The sequence below is a fragment of the Cynocephalus volans genome, chromosome 2 (assembly GCF_027409185.1).
Source record: "Cynocephalus volans isolate mCynVol1 chromosome 2, mCynVol1.pri, whole genome shotgun sequence".
Taxonomy (NCBI): domain Eukaryota; kingdom Metazoa; phylum Chordata; class Mammalia; order Dermoptera; family Cynocephalidae; genus Cynocephalus; species Cynocephalus volans.
The window spans coordinates 118,682,588-118,706,809 of record NC_084461.1 but is presented as its reverse complement, the minus strand read 5'-3'; the positions used below and the strand labels follow the sequence as shown (position 1 = coordinate 118,706,809).

Here is a 24,222-nt window from a genome sequence, read left to right as displayed (position 1 = left end):
AAATTAATCTAGAGTTATTATTTTTGCAATACAAACTAATAATGTTATCAAAAGTTTTCATTTGCTAAAAAGTTACCTCAAATTTTATAGGCATCTTCTCCTTTACATATGCAAGATAACTTCAATTTTTTTAACTTTGGGCTGGCCAGTTAGCTCAGTTGGTTAGAGCATGACCTTGTAACACCAAGGTTGAGGGTTTGGTTCCCCATACCAGCCAACCACCCCCCAAACCAAAAAAAAGAAAAAAAAAATGAATTAAAAAAAATTTTTTTTAACTTTAAAAGGTTTTTAACCAAAATATTAGTTCCAACATATACAAGGGTACTTCACAAAGCTCATGGAAAGATTTGTATTATCTTTTTTTTTTTTCTTTTAAAGATGACTGGTAAGGGGATCTTAATCCTTGACTTGGTGGTGTCAGCACCACGCTCTACCAAGTGAGTGAACCAGCTATCCCTATGGAGGGATCCGAACCCGTGGCCTTGGTGTTATCAGCACCATACTCTCCCCAGTGAGCCACGGGCTGGCCCCATATTATCTTTTAATTCTATTTTTCCATGAACTTTTTGAAGTACCCTCACATATCTTAATAACTTCATCACAATTATAGAAGGCTTATGATTTAACATTTTCATGCTTATGACGTTAACTCTGGTAAATTTCCTATCAAAGGCAAATAATGTTACAGCTTAGATAAATCTTTTTTCTTTAATTCAAGGACACTGTTATACTGAAAATTGGCATAAGACGTTCAGATGTAATTTCACTCTCAGGATACTCCTTTTGGATCAATTTGTTTAAATAAATATATAACAGATAGCTCTGGTGAATTTGATAATATCCTTAATTCTTAAATCTGCTCTAGAAGTTTGTTTAAGGAAACTTAAATAAAAGCACTATTTTTAGGAGTTTCCCTAAGCCTAAATTTCTTTACACAAACCTAGCGAGGAAGTAAAATATAAAGCTTTAAAAAACAAGCAAACCAATCCTCATTCCTGCACTGGACTGAATATGATTAGGCCTATAAACTTTCAAGTAAAAGCCACTAAAAAAAAAAAGAATCAATCTTACCTCATCTGAGAGATCGTCGACTCTGTACAAATTGGGATGAGTTGTGAGCATAAGGTAAACCAAGGGCTGATTTTTCACTTGACACATAGCAAAAATGCGTTCATCTAGCCGTGCATTTGTCCCAGTCTGGAATGATTTCTGTAAAAAAAGAAAAAAACCCATCCCCCCGCAAAAGGTATTTAAAAAATACATACAATACATATAGACCTTTGTAAATGTCAGTTGTTAAAAAAGTATCTTCAGACAGAATTCACAAACTTACTGTTAATTATTCTTTAAAAAACTATTTTAAGAAGTCATACACATCTATTAAATTGTGGCTGTAGCCCCATCTAAAAGGCTTGACAAGTTAATTAACTAACAATGGCAAAGTTATTTCATCTCCCTTGTGTCTATTTCCTAACCAGTAAAATATATCTAAACACTCTCCCATATAGAGACAGTGATGTAACAACCTAAGCAACACCATGGGAAGTATAAAGTTATATTGTGGATGACAAAATAAAGGCACATATGAAAGACCAAAAAGATATCCACTAAGTGTTCTATAAATGCTGCGTGATAATTAATGGTGGCTTTCATTGTTTCTCCTACAGTTAGAGAAATTAACAATCTAACAAAGCTTACAAATCAGCAATGAAAATAACACAAATGAGGTCAGCTACTTACTAGAAAACAGTTAATAAGTAATTGTGAGATTTAACCAGTATATTAGCTTTATGATAAGGTTTTAAGTATTCTAAATGACGAAAAGGAGTAAAAGAGGAACAGAGAGAACAGCAATGAAATGATGCATTAAAGCAAATACACTGACTACAAATAAAGGAAGATTAGAAAAGGCTCTTAAGATTTTTTAAAAATTGGTATGTGGATAGTCATTAAGAGTGAGGAAAGAGTATTATGAGAAATGGAGAAAGGAAAGTTCCATCTATTCATTTAAGAAGTATTTACTGAGTGTCTATTATATATGAGGAAATATTCTAGGTGCTGGGACAAAGTAGAGAATGAAAAAAGTTCCATGTCCTCTTGGAGCTTACTTCCTATTAAGGGACAAGTAAATAAAAAATAAGCAAAATATGTGGTAGGTCAGTGATAAGTACTATGGAAAAAATACAGAAGAGAGCTAAATGGTGTCACAGGGTGGTGTGGGATGAGAATGTTGCATATTAAACAGGAGACTAGGGAAGGCAAGCCTTAGAGAAAAGATAGCATTTGAGAAAAGACTTGATAGCATTTCATAAAAGAGCTCAGATTTTTAAATGTTAAAATCTAAATATTTATGTAATCTCTGTACTCTTCTATTCAGAAATGAAAATATATAATTTGAGTTAAAGAAACTCGAGTTAAATTTGAATTTAACTTGAGTTAAATTCAAAAACCATTCCTATTAGGTAGTAGCCGGTTGCTCTTCTCATTTGGAAGAGACAGATAGATCCTGGAGTTCAGAAAAATATAGAGATTAACAAGATCCAGAGCAATTCTTGATTAGTTCTGGAATCTGAGATTCCTCCTCAGGTGCTTTATTAATTTATTTATTTTGGTTACTGGTTAGTAACAGGGATCAAACCCTGGACCTTGGTGTTATCAACACCATGCTCTAACCAACTGAGCTAACAGGCCAGCCCAGGTGCTTTATTAACAGGAGCTTTTAAATAAAATTTTATAAGGGAAAGTTACCCCAGGTCTATAAGCTTACGCATTAAATTTTGGACAATGGATAAGTAAGTATACTCTACCAGCTCCGAATTTTCTTTCTTTTATGGGAGGAAGGGGTAGGGGCAAAGATCAGGCAGGGGAAACATGCAGAGAGATAACATGCAGAAAGCTGTCAGAGAGATAACATTTGAGGGCCGATCCTGTGGCTCACTCGGGAGAGTGCGGCGCTGGGAGCGCCGAGGCCGCGGGTTCGGATCCTATATAGGGATGGCCGGTGCGCTCACTGGCTGAGCGCGGTGCGGGCGACACCACGCCAAGGGTTACGATCCCCTTACCTGTCACAAAAAACATACAAACAAAGAAGATACCAGAGAGATAACATTTGAGCTCAAAGACAAGGATACAGAAGTGCAGTCCAGGCCATGGAAATAGGTACACGGGTATGAGAAAGCATATCCAAAGAAGATTAAGAAGTGTAATGTAGCTGAAATACTATAGGGAGCAGGAAAGAGTCAAAAAAAGAGTCACACATGCTGGGTTTTTGTGTGTTTTTTTGGTTATGTTTTGTTTTGGTAGCTAGCTAGATTGAACCCTGGACCTTAGTGTTATCAGCACCATGTGCTAACGCTTTCTTTTCTTTTTTAGAATTTATTTATTCATTTTATTGGTGACAAATTATAATTGTATATATTTATGGGTTACAAACTGATGCTATGATAAAGTATACAATGTGGAATGATTGAAACAAGCTAATTAACGTATCTGTCACCTCAAATAAATATCATTTATTCCTGTCTAACTGAAACACTGTACCCTCTGACCAACATCTCCCCATTCTCCCCATTCCCCAGCCTCTGGTAACCATCATTCTGTTCTCTGCTTACACGTGTTTGATTTTTTTAGCTTCCACATATAAGTGAGAACATGCAGTGCATGTGTGCCTTCTTGGGCCAGCAATAAAATATGCAATTCCTGTTTTGGAAAACTGATTATCAATTGAATTTTTGATAACATTACTGAGTATGTTACTTAGTGAGCATCTCTTTTGAACAAGGCACTTGTTTTAAATCAGTTATTTACAACTTTCTTTGGTTTTTAAATTCCTTCAAGGTTCAAATAATAGGTAAGGTTCCTGTCCTCAGTAAATTTAACCAGCATAAAGTTATCTATAAAATGTTTAGGGGCTTACTGGATAAAAATTTTGGCTTTTGATGTTTTCACTCTCTGGTAGTTTCTGTTTTTGTTTTTCTTACCTGCTTAAGGAGAGCCAACACAAAAAGTGGAAAAAGCCGCAAAGAAAAAGGAACCATGAGTCCAGGCTGCTGGTTACTCAGGACTGAAGAACGGTAAGCTGAAAGAGAGTCGATGACGGCATTCACTAGAGCATCTCGAGCGTCACTCAGACTGGAAGTCACGGACCTGTCAACAGCTAATCGAGGTGAAGGTAGGGACAAAAGAGAAATAAGATAGAAGTTCAGCTACGCTACTATTAAGGATAGAAGAGATAATTTTTAACAACTATACTAAGTATCTCTCAAATTTATTACATACACAATGAGCCAAAACATATAGCAGTTAAATGCATGCTCTGGAGAATCAAGCCAACCTCTGTCAAAATGCTAATCTGCTATTTCCTAACTATATTACAATTTGGCAAGTAACTTAACCTTCCTGAGCCTCAGTTTCCTTATCTATAGAACAGGAAAACTATACTATGTGGAATCTAAGATGCTATTGATTATAATCTAAGGTGCTATTAATTGTACATACTTTATATACCACTGAGAAAGAAAAAATGCTGCAATTAAACACACAATGCTTTTTTTTTTTTTCAAAGATGACCGGTAAGGGGATCTTAACCCTTGACTTGGTGTTGTCAGCACCACGTTCTCCCAAGTGAGCCAACCAGCCATCCCTATATAGGGATCCGAACCCATGGCTTTGGAGTTATCAGCACCACACTCTCCCAAGTGAGCCACGGGCCAGCCCTAACAATGCTTTCTTATCACACAGTTTTTATTTTATGCTTATGGAAAGTGCTCTTAAACAGTTACTTAGACAAATTATTATCATCTATCATACCACTCTGTTTATATGCATTTCTGCATATTCAAATAATTTTTTCAATACTAAAAACAGTGTAATTGTTTTGAAGATTTCTCAAAGTCTAACTCAATCCATGTATCAAAAGTACATTCACTGAAGGGATATTATTAATGGCTATATGCAAAATTTGCACATAGACAGGAAAGAATAAAGAATATTGTTACCTGGTTCAACAGTAATGCAAGACTTCAATAACTGAAGACATATCTAATTTTAAAGATGGTAAAATGTGAAAAAAATGCACATATTGGGCTCAACTAAATATGGTAGCAGAATACTCACAAAATTGTTGTGAAGATCAAAAAAAAAAATCCACAAAAGCTGCCTGATAGTTCTTGCTATCAATAAACATAATGATAATAATGATCATACTGTTACCAAAAAATATTACTTAAACATAAAATAAAGGTAGTGACCCTCAAATTTCTTAGGTCACAATCTTCAGCTTTTAACAACATAAAAGACTGAGGTAGGGGTGAATTTTTCTTAACAGGCTCCATGAAAGAAAAATTTTCCCAATAAGAAGTTTGAGAAAATGGGTAACTGCTCCTGCTATAGGCAGATTTGAGTTTGAAGCAAATGGACCCACTGAAAGTCTTCTCTGAAGGAGAAAGGCAGCAAGAATCAAAGTGATGTTAAGCTCTATATATTTGAAAAAGGGACAAAAAATTAAGAAGGCAGCTATATCTGAGATAGAGTAAATAGGCAAAGATATCAGTAAGTTTTCTGCTAGCTCACATGATTTGGGCAAGGCTGTAAAGAAGTGTGGTAGCAAACTGGTTTTCAACCCCAAATTCCATGACTCCAAGTCTAATGATCTTTATGGTACACTGCTGTCTCTTGTAATCCATGCCACAAAGCTCATTACTAAGCGCTAATGTTGGAGTGAGCAGAACTGAAGCCATATTAGGACCCAAAACAACATGGACTATAGGCACATTTTAAAAAGACATAGTTTTAGCTGGCTGGTTAGCTCAGTTGGTTGGAGTGTAGCCTTATAACACTAAGGTCACAGGTTCGGATCCCTGTACTGGTGCAGCCATTAAAAAATAAAAAGACAGTTTTTTTTCTTGGCATGCATTTCTCTGAGTTCCCTCTTTTCCCGTGGTTATTTGATATTTTAAACTTTGGCTATGTGGAAAGATGACATTATTAACATGAATGTAAAGTTGCTTTCCATCCATTCTGAAGCTGCAAACTTGCAGACCCTGGGAAACCAAGGAAGACATCAATAAAGCTATGCTGATTCCATACTTCTAGCAGAATCATGAGATAACAAGCATGGGAGCAGAAACCAGACGGTCTCTTGGCTAGACGCTGCACCTGAGACCTTGCGTGAAACCCTCACGGCTCACATTTCCTACCCTCCTACTTTTCATTTCCCACCTTCCATTCCCTCAGGACCCTCTTTAAAGACCCCTGAGTAAATCTGAGTCTTTGAGATGGCTTCAGTCTGACCATTCTCCTTCAGGTTTACTGGAGAGATGGGTTAGCTTAACATCTCTCCTCAGGTCGCTGGTATTCCTGAATAAAAGCTGATTTCTATTTTCACCAACATTTAACTTTTGAGTGGTTTATTTTGAAAGGGGCCAGGCAGCCAGACCTATGTGCCCAGTAACAAATTTTGGGGAGCCTCAGCCAGGAGCTGAGTGGCCCTGGTAACACTAATATTAACCATTACATAAGATACGGTTATTTAAGTCCAAAGTAGACAAATATGCAGTGGTTGTTTAAGGCCAGTGAAGAAGAGAGGAAGAAGTGGGTAGTAACTGCTAATGGGCATGAGGTTCTCTTTTGGGGTGATAGAAATGTTCTAAAATTAGGTCATGTGATGGATGGGCAATTCTATAAATATACTAAAAACAATGGAATTGTATAACTAAAATGGGTGATGTGGTTTGGTATGTAATTATATCTCAGTAAAGCTGTTTAAATAAACAAACAAAAAAACAAGATTACCCGCAGCAGATCTTTTCATTCAAACAGTTACTTACTAGGAACGCACAAAATCCAAAATACTGAATCACATAAAGCTAATTATGTAAAGAAAAACAAAGCTATGTGGATTTGCCTAATATTATTTGCAAAATATTTACAATGGGAGATAACAACTCTTACCCATATTGGCCAATAATCCTGAAATTGCTTGAACATCAGCTCCAAGAAAGACTTCATTCAGAGTTGAAACTACTGGCAAACACAAAGTATGGACACGAATTCTTCTTTCACCTTTGGGGAAAACACACATATGATAGTAAGGGACAGCTATATAAAAAAGAGTTTATGTGCTGTGGGCTCCTCCCCCGAGGAGCTCATGCTCTGGTGTGGGAGATAAGACAAGTACACAAATAACCGCGATACCAGGAGGAAGGTGATAAGTCCCAAGAAAGATCTACACAGTGCTACAAAGGCACCCAGAGCGACCGGTCGTCTGTGCCTAGCAGAAACCTGGTAGACTTCCTGGGCGAGGCAGTGCCGAGCAGGGTCTTGAAAGCCCAGCTGATAGACGAGGGTTGCAGAAGACACTTCCCAGCCCAGCCCAGTGCGCACAGAGCGGGGAGACATCCAACCAGGGAGGCGGAGACTCGACAGAAACCACACACCCTGTGGGGTCACCACTGCACGATCCAACAGCCCGGGCCAGAGCACACGGAACAGGGAGAAGTCCTGCATGGGAAGTGAAAGCTCAGCAGAGATCACACACCCTGTGGTACGTGATCCACCAGCCCAGCAGAGTCCAAGCTGACCACAGAGGTGGCTCCCCGGAGAGGCCCAAGACCCGAAGCAGCCATACACACAAGGCACTAGAGGCCAACTGAGCAGCCACGGAGGTAGCCATACCAAATTGGCAACCACAGCAACATCTTAGATAGTCAATAGTCTCAAACCGGTGGACTGTGAAACCCCCTGCCACAATGAATAAACATCAAAAAAAAGATACCAGACATACAAAAAATCAAGAAAGTACACTACCAAAAGTTAATAAATCTCAAACTCTAGATCCTATAGAACAAGAAGCCCTTGAAATGACTGACAGGGAATTTCAAGTGATAATTCTAAGGAAACTGAATGAGATACAAGAAAACTCAGCTAGACATCATGATGAAATGAGGAAAAGTATACAGGACCTGAAAGAGGAAATGTACAAGGAAATCAACGTCCTGAAAAAAAATGTAGCAGAACTTGCTGAACTGAAGAAGTTATTCAGCGAAATAAAAAACACAACGGAGAGTTTAACCAGAAGGCTTGTCGAAGTTGAAGAGAGAACCTCTGAACTTGAAGATGGGCTGTTTGAAATAACACAAGCAGACAAAAAGAAAGAAAAAAGAATCAAAGACATTGAAGAAAATCTGAGAGAGATATCAGACAACCTTAAGCGCTCAAATATCCGAGTCATGGGTATTCCAGAAGGGGAGGAAAACGGAGATTGCATTGAAAACATATTCAACAAAATAGTGGCAGAAAACTTCCCAGGTATAGGAAAAATCACAGATCTTCAGATCCAGGAAGCTCAACGATCTCCAAACCTAATCAACCCAAAAAGGCCTTCTCCAAGACATGTCATAGTCAAATTGGCAAAACTCAGAGACAAAGAGAGAATCTTAAAAGCTGCAAGAGAAAAGCATCAAATCACCTATAAGGGAGCTCCAATCAGGCTAACATCAGACTTTTCATCACAAACCCTAAAAGCTAGAAAGGAATGGGATGATATATTCAAAATACTAAAAGACAAAGATTGCCAGCCAAAAATACTCTACCCTGCAAGGCTATGCTTCCGAAATGAAGGGCAAATAGTATATTTCTCAGACAAACAAAAATTGCGGGAGTTCACCACCACACGACCACCCTTACAAGAAATCCTCAAGGGAGTACTGGGTTGGGTTCCTGAAAAATAACTACCACTGCCATAAAAACCCAAGAATAATCAAAACCCACTAGTACAATAAAAATGGCATTCATGAAGAGAAAACAAACAAACAAAAACGCTATCTACAACCTAAGGAACCAACAAACACAGAAACCAAACAGTAAATCAGAAAGCAAGGAACAAAAGACACCTAAGACAACCAAACAACCAATATAATGCTAGGAATAAATCAACACCTTTCAATAACAACTCTTAATGTAAAAGGCTTAAATTCCCCAATCAAAAGACATAGACTGGCTGACTGGATCAAAAAGGAGGACCCAACTATATGCTGCCTACAAGAGACCCACCTCACCCATAAAGATTCACATAGACTAAGAGTGAAAGGATGGAAAAAGATTTACCATGCAAACAGAAAAGAAAAACGAGCTGGAGTAGCTATTCTTATATCTGACAAAATAGACTTTAAACTAAAAACCATAAAAAGAGACAATGAGGGACAGTAATTAATGATAAAAGGACTGATCCATCAAGAAGACATATCATAAATATGTATGCACCCAATGTTGGAGCAGCCAGATTTATAAAACAAACTCTATTAGACCTAAAGAAGGAAATAGACACTAATACCATAGTAGCAGGGGACCTGAACACCCCACTGTCAATATTAGACAGATCATCTAGGCAAAGAATCTGTAGAGAAACACAAGATCTAAACAATACTCTAGACCAATTGGAATTGGCAGATATCTACAGAACATTCCATCCAACAACCTCAGAATATTCATTCTTCTCATCAGCACATGGATCATTCTCCAGGATAGATCACATATTAGGTCACAAATCAAGTCTCAATAAATTTTTAAAAAAATGGAATTATCCCATGTATTTTCTCAGACCACAATGGATTAAAACTAGAAATTAATAACAAACGAAACTCTGGAAACTATACAAACACATGGAAATTAAACAGCATTCTACTTAATGACATATGGGTCCAAGAAGAAATCAAGCAGGAAATCAAAAAATTTATTGAAACTAATGAAAATAATGATACATCATACCAAAACCTGTGGGATACTGCAAAAGCAGTATTAAGGGGGAAATTTATTGCATTAAATGCTCACCTCAGAAGAATGGAAAGATGGCAAGTGAACAACCTAACACTTCACCTTAAAGAACGAGAAAAACAAGAACAATCCAAACCCAAAGTTAGCAGATGGAAAGAAATCATTAAGATCAGAGCAGAACTGAATTAAATTGAAACCAAAAAAACAATTCAAAAGATCAATGAATCAAAAAGTTGGTTTTTTGAAAAGATAAATAAAATTGACAAACCATTAGCATGGCTAACTAAAAAAAGAAGAGAGAAGACTCAAATAACAAAAATTAGAAATGAAAAAGGCGATATTACAACTGATTCATCTGAAATACAAGGAATCATTCGAGACTACTGTAAACAACTATATGCCAACAAATTCGAAAATCTGGAGGAAATGGATACATTTCTGGATACACACAAGCTCCTAAATCTGAACCATGAAGATGTAGAAAATTTGAACAGACCAATAACAATAAAGGAGATTGAAGCTGTTATCAGGAGGCTCCCAACAAAGAAAAGCCCAGGACCAGATGGATTCACAGCAGAATTTTACCAAACATTCAAAGAGGAATTGACACCGATTCTTTACAAAGTATTCCAAAAGACTGAAACAGATGCAAATCTCCCAAACTCATTCTATGAAGCAAACGTCATCCTGATACCAAAACCAGGTAAAGACATAACCAAAAAAGAAAACTACAGGCCGATATCCTTGATGAATACAGATGCAAAAATCCTCACTAAAATACTAGCAAACAGAATACAGCAACACATACGTAAAATTATTCATCACGATCAAGTGGGATTCATCCCAGGGATGCAAGGTTGGTTCAACATACGCAAATCAATAAATGTGATACACCATATTAATAAACTCAAACACAAGGACCATATGATCATCTCTATAGATGCTGAAAAAGCATTTGATAAAGTTCAGCACTCATTCATGACAAAGACCCTCTATAAGTTAGGTATAGAGGGAAAGTATCTCAACATAATTAAAGCCATATATGCCAAACCCACTGCCAATATCATCCTGAATGGGGAAAAGCTGAAAGCTTTTCCTTTAAGAACAGGCACTAGACAAGGATGCCCACTCTCACCACTCCTATTCAACATAGTGTTGGAAGTACTAGCCAGAGCAATCAGAGAAGAGAAGGAAATAAAGGGCATCCAGATTGGAAAAGAGGAAGTCAAACTGTCTCTGTTTGCAGATGACATGATCCTATATATCGAACAGCCTAAAACCTCTACAAAAAAACTGTTGGAATTGATAAATGATTTCAGCACAGTAGCAGGATACAAAATCAACACACAAAAATCAGTAGCATTTCTTTTCTCCAATAGTGAACATGCAGAACGAGAAATCAAGAAAGCCTGCCCATTTACAATAGCCACCAAAAAAATAAAATACTTAGGAATTGAGTTAACCAAGGAGGTGAAAAATCTCTATAATGAGAACTACAAACCACTGCTGAGAGAAATTAGAAAGGATACAAGAAGATGGAAAGATATCCCATGCTCTTGGATTGGAAGAATCAACATAGTGAAAATGTCCATACTACCCAAAGTGATATACAAATTCAATGCAATCCCCATCAAAATTCCAAAGACATTTTTCTCAGAAATGGAAAGAACTATCCAGATATTTATATGGAATAATAAAAGACCACGCATAGCCAAAGCAATGCTGAGCAAAAAAAATAAAGCTGGAAGCATAACACTACCTGACTTTAAGCTATACTATAAAGCTATAATAACCAAAACAGTATGGTACTGGCATAAAAACAGACACACTGACCAATGGAATAGAATAGAGAATCCAGAAATCAACCCACACACTTACTGCCATCTGATCTTTGACAAAGGCACCAAGCCTATTCACTGGGGAAGGGACTGCCTCTTCAGCAAATGGTGCTGGGATAACTGGATTTCCATATGCAGGAGAATGAAACTAGATCCATACCTCTCACCGTATACTAAAATCAACTCAAAATGGATTAAGGATTTAAATATACACCCTGAAACAATAAAACTTCTTAAAGAAAACAGGAGAAACACTTCAGGAAATAGGACTGGACACAGACTTCATGAATACGACCCCAAAAGCACGGGCAACCAAAGGAAAAATAAACAAATGGGATTATATCAAACTAAAAAGCTTCTGCACAGCAAAAGAAACAATTAAAAGAGTTAAAAGATAACCAACAGAGTGGGAGAAAATATTTGCAAAATATACATCTGACAAAGGATTAATATCCAGAATATATAAGGAACTCAAACAACTTTACAAGAAAAAAACAAGCAACCCAATTAAAAAATGGGCAAAAGAGCTAAATAGGCATTTCTCTAAGGAAGATATACAAATGGCCAACAGACATATGAAAAAATGCTCAACATCACTCAGCATCCGGGAAATGCAAATCAAAACCACACTGAGATACCATCTAACCCCAGTTAGGATGGCTAAAATCCAAAAGACTCTGAATGATAAATGCTGGCGAGGTTGCAGAGAAAAAGGAACTCTCATACATTGTTGGTGGGACTGCAAAATGGTGCAGCGTCTATGGAAAATGGTATGGAGGTTCCTCAAACAACTGCAGATAGATCGGGCCGAGCCTGTGGCGCACTTGGAGAGTGTGGCGCTGGGAGTGCGGCGAGGCTCCCGCTGCGGGTTCGGATCCTATATAGTAATGGCCGGTGCACTCACTGGCTGAGTGCCGGTCACGAAAAAGACAAAAAACAAACAAACAAACAAAAAAAAACAACTGCAGATAGATCTACCATACGACCCAGCTATCCCACTGTTGGGAATATACCCAGAGGAATGGAAATCATCAAGTCGAAGGTATACCTGTTCCCCAATGTTCATCGCGGCACTCTTTACAATAGCCAAGAGTTGGAACCAGCCCAAATGTCCATCATCAGATGAGTGGATACGGAAAATGTGGTACATCTACACAATGGAATACTACTCAGCTATAAAAACGAATGAAATACTGCCATTTGCAACAACATGGATGGACCTTGAGAGAATTATATTAAGTGAAACAAGTCAGGCACAGAAAGAGAAATACCACATGTTCTCACTTATTGGTGGGAGCTAAAATTTAATATATAATTCACACACACACACACACAAAAAAACCGGCGGGGGGGGGGAAGAAGATATAACAACCACAATTACTTGAAGTTGATACAACAAGCAAACAGAAAGGACATTGTTGGGGGGGCGGGGGAGGGAGTAGGGAGGGAGGTTTTGGTGATGGGGAACAATAACCAGCCACAATGTATATCGACGAAATAAAATTAAAAAAAAATAAAAAATAAAAAAAATAAAAACTCCCATTAAAAAAAAAAAAAAACATAAAAATAAAAAAGAGTTTATGTTAGCGTCGCTTAAAAAAAATCACTTCTTAGGCCGGCCCGTGGCTCACTCGGTAGAGTGCGGTGCTGATAACACCAAGGCCACAGGTTCGGATCCTATATAGGGATGTCCGGTTTCCTCACTGGCTGAGTGTGGTGCTGACAACACCAAGCCAAGGGTTGAGATCCCCTTACCGGTTATCTTTAAAAAAAAAAAAAAAAAAATCACTTCTTTTTAGGACTGGCCAGTTAGCTCAGTTGGTTAGAACACAGCCTTGTAACACCAAGGTCAGGGGTTTGGATCCTGTTACTGGCCAGAAAAATCACTTCTTTTTAATTTAGAACCAAGTATAATTATATAGTAAGCAGAAATAGAATCAAAACCTTAATGAGTGAAAACTAAAGATTTATTTAAAAAATTTTTTAATTATAAAATTCTTTTCATTTAATAGATAGCAGGGATTATATTCAAATGATGATAATATGCTAGCTTTAAAAAATCTCTTTTCTGAACTTTTTGGTTAGTTTACTTTTTTTGGTAGTAACAATTCTGAGTTAATACCTTTGAGGGGTCTTTAGAAAGCTCATGGAAAATGCATATTATGAAAAAACTATGCGTGGATCTCGAAATTTTTTTGCACCAAAATAAACTCATACTAACTTGTTATAACATGTCTGAATAGTATATAGTTTGAGGCACTGAGAAGGATAAGACATCAGTTTGAAAAGAGCCCCAATCAGAGCAACATGAATTATGCTAAAATTGAAGCATGAACAAACATCAAATTTATGATAAAGCTGGAGGGAAAAATGGTGAAATCACTGATGCTTTATAAAATGTTTAGGGGGACAATGCACCAAAGGAATTAGCAGTTTACAAATAAACAACTCATTTTAAGAAGCAGCAAGATGATTTTGAAGATAAAGCCCACAGCCACAGACCATCCACATCAATTTGGGAAGAAAAATTAATCTTGTTCGTGCCCTAATTGAAGAGGACCAACGATTAAGAGCAGAAACAACAGCGACACCACATACATCTCAAATGGTTCGGCTTACACAATTCTGACTGAAAAATTACAGTTGAGCAAACTTTCTGCTCGATAGGTGCAAAAACTGTTAGGCCCAGATCAGCTACAGACAAGAACAGAGGTTTCAGTGGAAATTTTAAACAAGTGAGATCAAGATCCTGAAGCATTTCTTCTAAGAATTAGACACTTTATAACATAGCTTTTTATATAATTATAATTTTATATTATATTTTTTATAATTTCATATTATAATTTATATAATTATAACATAGCTTTACCAGCACCATCCTAAAGACAAAGCAATCAAAGCCATGACTACCAAGAGGTGGAAATAGTCCAGTCAAAGCGAAAGCAGACTGGTCAAGAGGAAAGGTCATGGCAACAGTTTTTTGGGATGCTCAAAGCATTTTGCTTGTTGACTTTCTGGAGGATCAAAGAATGATAACATCTGTTTATTATGAGAGTGTTTGGAGAAAGTAAGCCAAAACGTTAGCAGAAAAATGCCCAAGAAAGCTTTACCAGAGAGTCCTTGTTCACTAGGACAATGCTTCTGCTCATTCCTCTCATTTAACAAGGTCAATTTTCCAGGAGTTTCAATGGGAAATCATTAGGCATCCACCTTACAGTTCCGATTTGGCTCCTTCTGACTTCTTTTTGTTTCCTAATCTTAAAAAATCTTTCAAGGGCCACTAGTTTTCTTCATAATAATGTAATGAAGCCTGCATTCACATAGTTAAATTACTAGGAACCTCAGTTCTTTAGGGATGAACAAAAGGCTGGTATTATCGCTTTCAAAAGTGTCTTGAACTTGACAGAGGTTATATTGAGAAATAAAGTTTATATTTTTTATTTTTATCTTTTAATTACATTTTTCCCTGAACCTTCTGAAGTTCCTTTGTATAAAACATCACTGCCCCAATATGTGTTCTACAGCCTGTTTTGACATTTGAAGTCCAGAGAAATCTTATAATTTTCTCCTTAATCACAGAAAAAAAAATTTAAAAGAAGGGCCGGCCCGTGGCTCACTCAGGAGAATGTGGTGCTGATAACACCAAGGCCATGGGTTTGGATCCTATATAGGGATGGCCGGTTAGCTCACTGGCTGAGCGTGGTGCTGACAAAACCATGCCAAGGGTTAAGATCCCCTTACCGGTCATCTTTAAAAAAAAATAATAAAATAAAATAAAAAGAAATGGAATAATATCCACAATATTTTTCTTCAGTAATTACCCATAATAATCAGTAACTACAAGAGACAAAAGAAAAGCTTTGAGAATCATCAAATAAGTTAGCCCTTTAAAAATTTCTAGTCAGCAAGACCCTGATACACCAAAGAAAAACAAGTTAAAAAACTAGAGAGGCTACTCACACCACAACCTGAGCAGACACATGGAAAACTAATGAAATATATATATAAGGAGCTCATACAAACTACTTTTTTTTCTTTTTTTTTAAAAAGATGACCGGTAAGGTGATCTTATTAACCCTTCAACAATATTTCATTTTCATTATATGAAAATTACTATTTTATATCATCTACTTTTAAAAAAAAGAATGTACTTGAACAATAAAACCAAAAACTATACAGGCATCTAATGTGATCCATGGAAGCCAAGAACAAAAGAGAAATTTATCCACCAATAGTAAAATAACTGAAAAGATCTGAATACCAAAGAAGACATAAGAATATCAAATAAATTTATGAAAAGATGTACAACATTAGTTATTAGGGAAACATGAAGTAAAACCACTACATACTTTAAGAAAAAAAAAAAAAGGAAAGGAAAATTTTAAAAAACCTCATGCCAAAAACCAAACTATAATAGCAGAATGCTGGTGAGGATGCCAAGCAGATAGAACTCTCATACACTGCTGATGAGATGCAAAATGGTATAGCCACTTGGGAGAACAGTCTGGCTGGTGGTTATAAAGTCAAACACCATCCAACCTAGCAATCCCTCTCCTAGGTATTTATCCAAGTGAAATGAAAAAAACCTGTACCTAAATATGTATAGTGGCTGTACTTGAAAATGCCGAAAGTTGAAAACAATCCAAATGTTCCGCAACTGGGAAGTAAATAAACAAACTAGGTACAACAGAACACTACTCAGGAATAAAAAGCAACAAACTACTAATAGGTGCAACATATGGTTGACTCTCACATCTACTACGCCATGTAAAAGAAACCAGATTCGGCTACGCACTATATAATTCCATTTCTATGACATTCCCACAAGGGCAAAACTATAGTCAGAAAACAGACCATGGGGCCGGCCCATGGCTCACTTGGGAGAGTATGGTGCTGATAACACCAAGGCCATAGGTTCGGATCCTATATAGGGATGGCCGATTAGCTCACTGGCTGAGCATGGTGCTAACACCAAGCCAAGGGTTAAGATCCCCTTACAAGTCATCTTTAAAAAAAAAAAAAAGAAAAAAGAAAAGAAAACAGATCAGTGGTTACCAGGGGCTGAAGAAAGGAGAGGTGTTGACCACAAAAGCAAGGGAAGATGTTTGGGGTAATGGAACTAATTATGATCCCTTTACATCACCTTAGGATAAAGCAGAAATTATAAATTAATTAGGAACAAACAAATCACAGCCTTAAAAAGTGTTTCCTATCTTCCATTATAAGCTCCTTCAAAACTTATCTCAAATGTCACCTCTGTGAGGCCTTTCCTGGATACTCTATCGTAAAAGAGTAACCATCCAGAACTTCCTCTTCCCTTTACCTGCTTTATTTTTCTCCTTCACTACTATCATTATTACTCATTTTTCTTGTTTAATGTCTGTTTCTCCTACTAAAATAAAGGTCTGTGAGAAAAGGGACTTTTAAAATTCAAATTTATTAACTGTTGTATCAGGCTGTCTGATACACAGTAGACTCTCAATAAATATGTTTAAAAAATGAATAAATATAAAATGGTTTAAGAAAATAAATGCCAAACATCTTGACTTTACCAAGAACAGCAACAAAGCTCCTATGATTAGGAATACTCTTTTGGCTTAACAGAATAATTAATTACCTCCAAATAAGAGGGAATTTATCATGGGCAGAGAACATATAATCACATCAAGAAACTTCCTTTATTTCAACATTGTGCTTATAGTTTAACAACACTGTACTGTACACTTAAAAATTTGTTAAGAGAGTAGATCTTCTGTGTTTTTTACCACAATAAAAACAAACCAACAAAAACTTACCTTTGCTGGATGTATACAAGAGTGCTGACTGAAAAGAAACCAACTGAGTGTCAGTAAGACTCTCTTCTACAGACATCTGTACTGCATACCCAGCATCTGGGTTGACATTGGGCAAAGACAATAAGTCTGTTGATCGAACAAAGAAGTTCCCATGGAAAGTATGAATGGAAAGACCTAAAAAGAAAAAATTATTAAAATGATTTATGTATACCTACATATGGATATTTTAAGTTTTATACTAGTCACTTAGATTGGCAGAAAGTAAAAAAGCTAAAAAGATAATACACAGTACTTAGTGAGGTTGAGGGGTAATAGGTATCTTCTTATATGAAGGTGGGGATACAAATTTTCAAAAAACTTTTTTGGAGGATAATTTGACAATATCTATCAAAATTCTAAATGAATACTTATTTGACCTTAGCAATCCCATATCTAAGAATTTATCCTATAGATATACTCATTGAAGTGTATAATTTATAAGTGCAAAAAAATTTTAAGCAGACCTTTTTGTAACAGCAAAAAAATTTCAGAAATGCCATCAATGGCTATCAGTAGGAAAATAACTAAATTGTGATTTGTCCATTCTACTGAATACTAGATAGAAGTTAAAAAGAATGAGATAGATTTACATGAGCTAAAATTAATTGATCTTCAAGATTTACTGAGTAAAAATATGTACAATTTATTATTTATGCAAATACACCTTACCATATACTTTCCATGGAATACCTAAGTAATTTTTTTTAAGACTAAGAGAGAAGTGGGGAAAGAGAACAACAAGGAGTTCAAACTGTAACTGACGGTGAACAATCAACTGAGATAACTCACAACCTTCAGACCAGCCCAGAAATTTCTGATATATGCCAAAGTGGTTACAGTAACCACATAAGGATGGAGTGAAAGTGTGAGCACACACACATGTGCAAATTGATATAGGAGGACTTTAGCTTTAGCAATAATGTTTTTATTTTTTACAAGAAGAATAGATGCATATTTTGCTTGTGAAATAAAAACCTCCTTTAATATAGTAATCAAAAAAAAAGAAGGATGCAGGTCTGTGTATACAAAAATAGAAAGGTGTCTAAGACATTGTGATAAAAAATGCTAGGTGTGTTTCCTACTGCTTTTATTTAAAGTTAAGGCTAATATATATGCTTATATATGCGTGGGAAAACTTTTGAAGGGCATATAAGAAACTTTGGAGGGGAAGATACTGGCATATGTTTGATCCCTCACTTTATAACTTTTTGTACTTTATCTTTTTTGTTGTTAGCTTTGCCAAGAGTATGTATTTTATTTGTAATAAAATAAATGTTAAAAAATAAAGAGATACCTAAGCAAGTTAACCACAAAGCTTTATTAAATTAAGCACTTTAGAAAGCCTAGTTCATTGGCATATCCTCAAGTTCTTTATGCAAAGTAAGGTACATATAAAATAACCTCCGTCTTGCCGAGTGCCTAAAAGCACTTTCAGGATGTACTTTTCCCTAATGTATAGCCAATATCTGCAGAAATAAACATTTTTGAGGTCTGTCAATCCTGAATGAATAGGATCCAACAAAAGTGTCCTTTAAAACAAAAACACTAAAAAGCTATTAGAATTAATAAATGAATTCAAGAACTTTGCATTATTACAGTGATGGATAATAGAGAAACTTCATGTGGCACATGGTTTGACTATTAGATTTCAACATGTAGAGGGCAGGTTAGTGGAGCCTTATTTTTAATTTTTGCTACATATTTCATTTAGTCTTTCCACTTAACAAATAACTGCCTCACACCCCTTTATAGAGCAATAATATTTTAATATCTGAATAATAATTAGAACCAGATTGATAATGTGGAGAAATGAAAAACCAAGAATTAGAACACAAAAGATTTCCCACTTATGGAGATGGATGATTGCAATGATTGCACAATGAGAAAGTACCCAATGCTATTGAACTGTACAATTAAAAATAGTTAAAATGGTAAATGTTATGTATATCTTACAGCAATTTTAAAAAAATAAAAATAATTTTTCTTAAAAGGAAAGATCTTCAGGGGCTGGCCAGTTAGCTTAGTTAATTAGAGCATGGTATTACAACACCAAGGTCAAGGATTCAGATCCCTTTACTGGCTAGCTGCCAAAAAAAAAAAAAAAAAAAAAAAAGACTTTCTGCTACTATTGTTCAATTTGAGAGTACTTCAAAAGTTCATGGAAAGATTCATATGATCTTTTAATTCTATTTTTCCATGAACTTTTTGAAGTACCCTCATAACTGGAATAAAAATCTATCAGTAACATGTTTTATTTTCTTTAGGGACGTGGTCTTTTTTTTTTAATTGAGATAATTCACATACCATAAAATTCACCATTTTATTTATTTATTTGTTTGTTTACTTTTGTTGTTATTGTTGGCTGGTACAGGGATTGAATCCCAGACACTGGTGTTATCAGAACCATGCTCTAACCAACTGAGCTAATTAGCCAGCTTCAAATTCACCATTTTAAAGTATACAAATCAGAGGTTTTTAGGGTTTCACAAAAATACCTTTTTTTCTGTTAGTGTTTTTTCCTTAATTGCATAGTCCATCAGAGTGAACAAAGTATTTTATTTTATTATTATTATTTTTTAAAAGATGACTGGTAAGGGGCCGGCCCCACGGCTCACTCGGGTGCACTGGTAGCGCCGAGGCCGTGGGTTCAGATCCTATATAGGGATGGCCGGTGCGCTCACTGGCTGAGCATGGTGCAGACAACACCTTGCCGAGGGTTGCAATCCCCTTACCAGTAAAAAAAAAAAAAAAAAAGATGACTGGTAAGGGGATCTTAAACCCTTAACCCTTGACTTGGTGGTGTCAGCACCACACTCTCCCGAGTGAGCCATGGGCCGGCCCATGAGCAAAGTATTTTAGAAGAGCAAATCTTATAAGACAAGACTGGGTGAAACATGTATACCGGTATCAAAAACAACATTTACTACCACATTAAAAAAAAGGGGGTCACAGGTTTGGATCCCCCTACTGGTCAACCACCAAAAAAGGAAAAAAAAAAGGTCCTCACCTTTAGTGCACCTAATCCTCATGACTGCCTCAAAGCCAATCTTCCGAGTGAGGTATCTCTGCAGTTCCTTCTGTAATTTCTGTACCTGGACTGGGTTGTGCTGATGATGGTAAGAGGGATAGTAATAAACACTACCTGCTGAATATCGAGAAATACAACCTGGAAGAGAATACAAAGTCCTTTTAAATTGGGCCATTACTATTACTATACCAAAGTAACTGCAGGCATTTGAATCAATCTTTCTCTAACTTCCCAAGGTACTTAAAAAAAAAATACTTCATGAGATCCAATCAAGATGGCGGAATAGACGGTCCACAGCATCACTCTCTCCCACAAATCAACCAAATTTACAACTATAAAAATGTAACATCAGCCAAGCCGGAGCTGCTGGAGCTCAGGGAAGGAGAAGGAGAGACCTACGGAGTTCATGAAGGAGGGAGAAACTACGATGAGAGAAAGAAAAAGCTGCTCTGAGCATTTTGGGCCACGGCTGCTTTAAGGCTCAAGCTGATAAGCGCATGGAGCAGGAGCCGGGAGAAGCCTCTATCGTGCCCTTCAGATGTAGTTACTTGGAGGCAGCAAGAGAGAAGAGGGCCTTGGCAGCCCCCAGGACAGCAACACCGCTAATAGGGTTCACGTGGACCCACGCAGGAGCGAGGAGCCAGAACAACTGAAAAAAGGAGCCATTCAGAGACTGGTGAGTCACCACAAGGGACCAGCACAGGGCCTGTCCCATGGGAAGTGTTTGCAGCATGGGCGGTGGGGGAGATGGGCCCACCAGGGGAACAATGGGACACAGCAAGGACAGCCAATCTGCCCCCCAATCAGCACAGGACCACTCAGAGGAGACTGGTCAGGAATATAGAATTGCATGGGGTGCAGTTTGATGAAAAACTCAGGCCCAAATCAGAGATTCTACAAAACACAGCTCCACCAGGTCTCTGGAGAGCCGGAAGTACCTATTAGGTCAACCATTAAACCCTGAGCTGCACAAAAAGCCTTCCCTAGGGCAACAGCAGCAAAGTAGCAATTTAAACAACCACACAGCTCAAGTACTGGTTCCCACAGGAAGTTCTGCCGTGTTAGAAGCAAAGGACAAAAAATTAGTTCCGGCCCAAGCACACCACCAGCACCTTGGGGTCTGCTTGGTAACTGAAGGCTTGGATCTGGGGACTGGACCCCACTCCTACTTCCAGGCAAACTGCACCAGTGCTTCGGAGCCAGCCTGGGGACCTGCAGCATGAAGAAGGGGACTGGACCCCCCTCCCACAACCAGGCACACCATGCCAGCACCTTGGGGCCTGCCTAGGGACCCAAGGCAAGGAGAAGGGGACTGGACCTCTCTCCCACAGCCAGGCACACTGAGCCAGTGCCTTGGGGCTCACCCAGGGACCCAGGGTATGGAGTTGGGGACCAGACCACCCTCCCACAACCAGACACAACATGCCAGCACCTCAGAACCCACCCAGGGACCTGGGGCAAGGAGAAGGGGAATGGATCTCTCTCCCACAACCAGGCACAACATGCCAGCACCTTGGGGCCTGCCTGGGGATCCGAAGCAAGGAGAAGGGGAATGGATCTCTCTCCCACAACCAGGCACACCACGCCAGTGCTTCAGGGCCCACCTGAGGACCTGAGGCATGGAGAAGGGGACTGGACCTCTCTCCCACAACCAGGCACACCGCGCCAGCACCTTGGGTCCCGCCCAGGGACCCAGGGCATGGAGAAGGGGACCGGACCACCCTCTCACAACCAGGCACACTGAGCCAGCGCCTTGAGTTCCATCCAGTGACCCAAGGCATGGAGCCAGAAACCAGACCCTCCTCCCACCAACAAGACACACCACACCAGTACCTTGGGGCCCACCCAGGGACCCGAACCAAGGAGAAGGGCACTGGACCTCTCTCCCACAACCAGGGACACCATGCCAGCACCTCGGGGCCCGCCCAGCCCAGAGGCATGCAGAAGGGGACTGGACCCTCCTCCCACACCAGGCACAAAATGCCAGCACCTCAGGGCCCACCTGGGTACCCGAGGCATGGAGAAGGGGACCAGACCCTCCTCCCACAGCCAGGCACACTATGCCAGCGCCTTGGGGCCTGCCCAAGGGACCAGGGGCATGGAGAAGGGGACCAAACACACCCTACAACCAGGCATACCACCAGTGCCAAGGAGCATGCCAAAAACAGCACCCCCACGTGGGTGGCCCACCATAGCCACCACAATAACCATGGCTACTGCAAAAGCGGCTATATGCCACAGCCACCATGCAGATGGTCCACCAACCACTGGAGTGCATTCACACAAGAAGAGTCACCAGCAGAGACAAAGAAAAGAAGAAGATATCTCTTTCCACAAAACCCATTTCAGAGTGACAGAAGCAGCATCTGCTCTATGATAATATTGGGGGACCTGATCACATCTCTCAGCATTGGACAGATCATCTAGGCAACAAGTTAACAGAGTAACCATTACTCTTTCAGAAGGAGAGAAGAAATCTAGGGCAATTAGAGGGGGGATGGGGAGGGAATGGGGGAAGGGGAGTGGTTGGACAAGGGGCATAAAGAATAATTACAATTTGTAACAGTATATATGCTATTAATATTGATTTAATCAACATATCTCAATGTTCAACCCCAAAAATGTATAATCGATTTTGATTAAATAAATAAAATAAATTTAAAAAAAATACTTCATTCCTTTAAATAGCAGTATAGAAATTTCCCTATTACTAAATGCTTAAAGTAGAGATTATAAGATTTATAGTAGACTAAACTGACTGATTAACTCTCCCAAGGGAATAAAAGTTCTTTTAGAATGCTATCATGTATATAAATAACATTTTGATACTCATTTAAGAAAAAATATCATTAGGAGGCACTTACCCAGAGAAGCCAAATCAGAATACTGTCCACTGAGAAGGAATAAGTCAACAGCTACCTGCTGACCAGAACAGTCCAAAGCTAATTTCTTATAGAAGTCAGTGGATGGTGTTAGGTGTATTTCCTATTGATAATAAATTACAAAGAGAAATTTTTAAAAATCAGTAAATTGTCATAAAATTTAAATACACATCTACATATACCATGGTATTAACAACAATTATCTCTGGGCATTCTATAAAATCCTTTTGCTTTGTTATATTATTTGATTTTTCATTCAGAATTATGTATTGCTTAAGATTCTACAGTTTTCTTTGTTTTATACCTAAAAAGAAAGAAATACATGTACTATATTAATTTCATAATTGGTTAAGATTAACTAAAATGTATTAAATGCTCAGCATGCTGAAAACTGTTCTAAACAATTCATATGTAATATCTAGTCTTTTCAACTACCCTAAGAGTAGATACTATCATTATTTTCACTATACATGTAAGGAAACAAAAAGGCAAAGAAATTAGGTAACTATTCAAGTTACTTAACTATTCAATCTACTAAGCAATGGAACATAGGCAGTCCGACTCCAGGAGTGAGATCATAACCAGTTTAGTATACAGACCTCTCTCCCCTAATCTTTTGAGAAATACAGGTCTCAAACTCTAAGTATACATACACAGGAGCTAAAAAGCAATCCATGACCGTCAATATTACAATATATCCCTAACTGGTAATCTATGTTCTACTTTGTCCCTAGAAAGCATATTCTTAGCCACCCAGATTTTCACATCAAAGGCAGGCTGGATTGCTAGTGGCCTGGTAAAGATATTAAAAATAAGGTAAGGGTGAATCAGGCAGAGAAAAATATAATAAAATAAAAATGTCTACATAA

General features: G+C 37.9%; 1 protein-coding gene across 5 annotated transcripts in view; it reads right to left on the bottom strand.

Moving 5' to 3' along the window:
* Positions 1–24,222, bottom strand: part of SEC24A (SEC24 homolog A, COPII coat complex component) — an 85,959-nt gene that overhangs the window by 19,724 nt on the left and 42,013 nt on the right. For all 5 annotated transcript variants that reach the window (XM_063084612.1, XM_063084608.1, XM_063084618.1 and 2 more), the window contains 6 exons: positions 23,336–23,456; positions 20,451–20,609; positions 17,405–17,578; positions 6,952–7,062; positions 3,981–4,156; positions 1,072–1,209 (listed from right to left, as the gene is read on the bottom strand). In XM_063084612.1, the coding sequence (XP_062940682.1) occupies positions 1,072–1,209; positions 3,981–4,156; positions 6,952–7,062; positions 17,405–17,578; positions 20,451–20,609; positions 23,336–23,456 (879 nt within the window). The remainder of the gene's footprint in view (positions 1–1,071; positions 1,210–3,980; positions 4,157–6,951; positions 7,063–17,404; positions 17,579–20,450; positions 20,610–23,335; positions 23,457–24,222) is intronic.